General features: G+C 16.4%; 1 protein-coding gene across 1 annotated transcript in view; it reads right to left on the bottom strand.

Moving 5' to 3' along the window:
* Positions 1–1,307, bottom strand: part of PGSY75_0935800 (cytoadherence linked asexual protein 9) — a gene marked incomplete at both ends in the record, with an annotated part of 5,901 nt that extends 4,594 nt beyond the window's left edge. Inside the window, 2 exons of the mRNA XM_018785761.1 lie at positions 1–242; positions 533–1,307. The exon at positions 1–242 is cut by the window's left edge and continues 313 nt beyond it. Of these exons, the coding sequence (XP_018642102.1) occupies positions 1–242; positions 533–1,307 (1,017 nt within the window). The remainder of the gene's footprint in view (positions 243–532) is intronic.
* Between the last annotated feature and the right edge of the window lie 2,700 nt (positions 1,308–4,007).

The following is a 4,007-nucleotide window of genomic DNA, read 5'->3' as shown; positions in this document are numbered from 1 at the left end:
AAACTCTAAAACGGAACATTCTTCTGAGGTCGAAAATATATTATTCTTTAAATATTGTTCTCTTCTTTTCATTTGTCCCTCATACAAACTACTTTCATCACAAATCAAATCTAACACTTTAAATCTGTCAGATTGATTAAATTTTAAAATACTCTGCCAGTTAAGATATTTCAAATTTCCTATTTCAAAATACTTTCTATAATTCCTTAGAGCTAATTTTAAAGTAATAAAATGTCCAATAGCTATAAAAAAATAAAATAAATAAATAAATATAAATAAATAAAAATATATATATATATATATATAATTACATATTTAAACTTTAAGTATACAGCTAAAACAAATAAAAATTTTTTATGAACATAAAGCCAAAAAAAAAAATATATTATGAACATACAGCCAAAAAAAAAAAATATATTATGAACATAAAAATAAAAAAATTTTATCATCCACATATACATAACCACAAAATAAATCTACTATAATCATAAATATAATAAAAATACATTAAAATTTTAATATATAATATTACCTATATAATGTGAACCAATCAAATTAAACATTCCTATATGGTAATAATTCGCTAATTTGTCTAAATTTTCCATAAGTTCAATACTTGGATGATTCGTAAATAAAAGATCATCATAATCAATTATATCAGATTTTGTTTCTATAGGCATGTATGTAGAAATACCCTTTTTAATGGCTCTATGAGTTAATTTATTGGTATTGAATATCCTGTCTCTGAGTCTTAAAGCATTAATAGTATGTTCGTTTAATTTTTTTTCTTTATTTGTAAAAAGTTTATTCATTTCTAATAGAGATTGTTTTATATTATTTGTATTTTTATAAGCATCCATTGGTGTTTTCATAAATTTTATTATTTTTAATGTTCTGATAACAATGTTTTTCCTTTTAATCTTATCAGATATTTCAGGTTTATATTCTAGAGTTATTTGAGTTTTTAAAGCATGTTCATATTTTACTATATCATTAGCACTACAATTAGCTGTAGGTATTATATATGGTTTTTCTGCTCCATCAGCATTTAATTCATTAAGTGTTTTAAAATTTGACATATTTAAATACTTATCAAGATCACCTTTCATCATTGGAATCTTTAATTCATCTTGTTCTAATGTCTGCAATAACAGATTTTCTAAATTGCTTAAGCTATTGTATAACTCACCATTGTCTAATATGCTTTTTATTTCATTTATATTATCTTCTTTGTAGGTACATTGTATATTTCGTGCTAAGATAAAAATTATGTAAAAAATCGTTGGTTGAATAAACCAAATTATCATTTTACAATATTTATTTTATTTAACTAATTTATGCATGAAGTAAAATCTATTACTATTTATTAAGTAAATATTCTTTTTCTTTGTGACAAAATAATAGGAAAAGAAATAAAATTAAAATAATGTATAAAACATAACAAGGTACATGGTTATCTGTTTATTAATGAATAAATCCAACAAACCCTGAACCCATATATCAAAAAAGAAAAAAAATAAATAAAATAATAGAGAAAATAATAAAATAAAATAAAAGATCTAAAACAATTTCTTTTTAAAATAAAATTTACTATTTATGAAAAAATATAAAAGTATTACATACTAAATAATATATTATATATATATAAATATATATATAATTCATGTAATTACATGAAATTCTTTTTATAATAATAAATTTGTCTTCTTTCTCTTTATGTAATAAGGTGTATCGATGTGTTTTTCTTACTACCCTTAATATATTAATACAATTCGTTCATAAAATATTTTATAATTTTATACTAATGATATTTGCATACACATACATATATATTATATATATTAGTTTGTATTTGTATATTTTTAAAAATATTGATTATTTATTTTATTTTTTTTTTTTTTATAAAATATATTTAATATTAATATATTTACTTATAAAATTACTTGGTGCATTAGAATATTACAATAAATTTACTCATATGTTAAATATAAAAAATAATACAAATCATTATGACATATAAAGAAGTTGCGTGTGACTTTAGATTAAACTTAATTTTTTTTTTTTTTTTATAATTAAAAATTATTGCTTACTAAGAATTTTATTATATATTTTTTTTTTTTTTACTTGAAAATTAATACAAAATTGTTATTAAAATATATTTTTTTTTCATAATATATATGTATTGCTAAAAAAATACAATATTAACAATTATTTATAATTTAATCGATATTAAAATATGTAGTGCACATATTATATCATATATATATATATATTTTTTTTTCTTAAAAGTGTGCAAGGCAAGACGCATATGTATATTACATATATATATATATATATATTATGAATTTTTTTTTAACACAAATAAAAGGAATAAAAAAATATATTAAAATTAAAATATAACATATAAATGTTCGGTGAAAATATATATTTTTTAAAGATTATTTATGTAAAAATTATATATAATATATATTCATTATATATCAAGTCAATATAATAAATATATGAATTGTTTTTTAAATATTAAAAAATATGTGTAATTATAGTAAATGAAAAAAATACTAAAAATATTCATATAAGGAAAAAGAAAAAATCTTCAATATATATTTAAAAATTGAATGAGAAAAAATATTAATAATTTTAGGTTCAATGCCAATATTTATTTATTAAAAATTTCCTTTTATATCTATTTACCCCTTTGTTAAAATTGATAAAAATTTTTAAAATAATGTTTCAAATATTTAAATATTTTTATTTAGTTTAGTATGCATATTTATATTTTTAATAATTATTTTAGTATTATCATATAATAGACTATTTTTTATATCATATTTTTAATATTTTTATATGTGTCTTTATTAAACCATATGGTGAATTTTGAATTTTTTTTCTTTTTCTAATTCATTTCAATTTTAATATTCAAAATTTAAGATAAATCTAAAAATAAATAACATATAATGTTCGCTAAAAATATAATATATATTTTTTATGATTTTTTTTTTTTTTTTTTAATTATATTAAATATATTTTTAAATAACAATATTATTATTTTTTTATTAATATGCTAATGAATAAAAGGATTTTTTTATGAAATATTCAATTCATGGAAATGTATTTTTAGACCTTTTAATTTATAATATTAATTTATATATATATTTATATTTTTTCCCAAATAATTTCCTTTTAAATCTTTTTTATAATTTAATTAAATATATATATCATTGTTATAAGTATAATAAAATTAAATTATTAATTTATTCATGTTTTTTGTTTCGTTTTATATTCAAAAAAAAAAAATAAATAAAATATAATATAATAAAAAGACGATTATGAGTTCTTTAGGAATTCTTAAAATATTGATCAATTTCAAAATGGAAAAATTTATATGTGAAAGATAGTTTATGTTAATAATTTTCCATATGTTTCTATTTTTAATATAATAAAAAGACGATTATGAGTTCTTTAAGTATTCTTAAAATATTCATCAATTTCAAAATGGAAAAATTTATATGTGAAAGATAGTTTATGTTAATAATTTTCCATATGTTTCTATTTTTTTAAATTTTTCTAAAGTTTCATGATATAATCCACATTTTAGTTTTATAAAAAATAAAAACTATAGTGATCTTCATGTGTCAAATATTTCCATATAATTATTTATATTTATAGAAACACAATATGAAATATAAATTTTATTTAAAGTTTTTACTATAGAACGTATTAAATTATATAAATAAAATCCCCAAATATATCCAAACTACTAAAAAAAAAAAAATTTTTCTGTATTACTTTAAAATATTCAAATTTATTTAAAAGATAATAAAAATGATATTCAATTTTTTTTCATAATATTTTTATTATATTTATGATTATAGTAGATTTATTTTGTGGTTATGTATATGTGGATGATAAAATTTTTTTATTTTTATGTTCATAATATATTTTTTTTTTTTTGGCTGTATGTTCATAATATATTTTTTTTTTTTGGCTGTATGTTAATAATATATTTT

The sequence above is a fragment of the Plasmodium gaboni genome, chromosome 9, assembly GCF_001602025.1.
Source record: "Plasmodium gaboni strain SY75 chromosome 9, whole genome shotgun sequence".
In the NCBI taxonomy this organism is placed as follows: domain Eukaryota; phylum Apicomplexa; class Aconoidasida; order Haemosporida; family Plasmodiidae; genus Plasmodium; species Plasmodium gaboni.
This window is presented reverse-complemented; position numbering and strand designations above follow the sequence as displayed.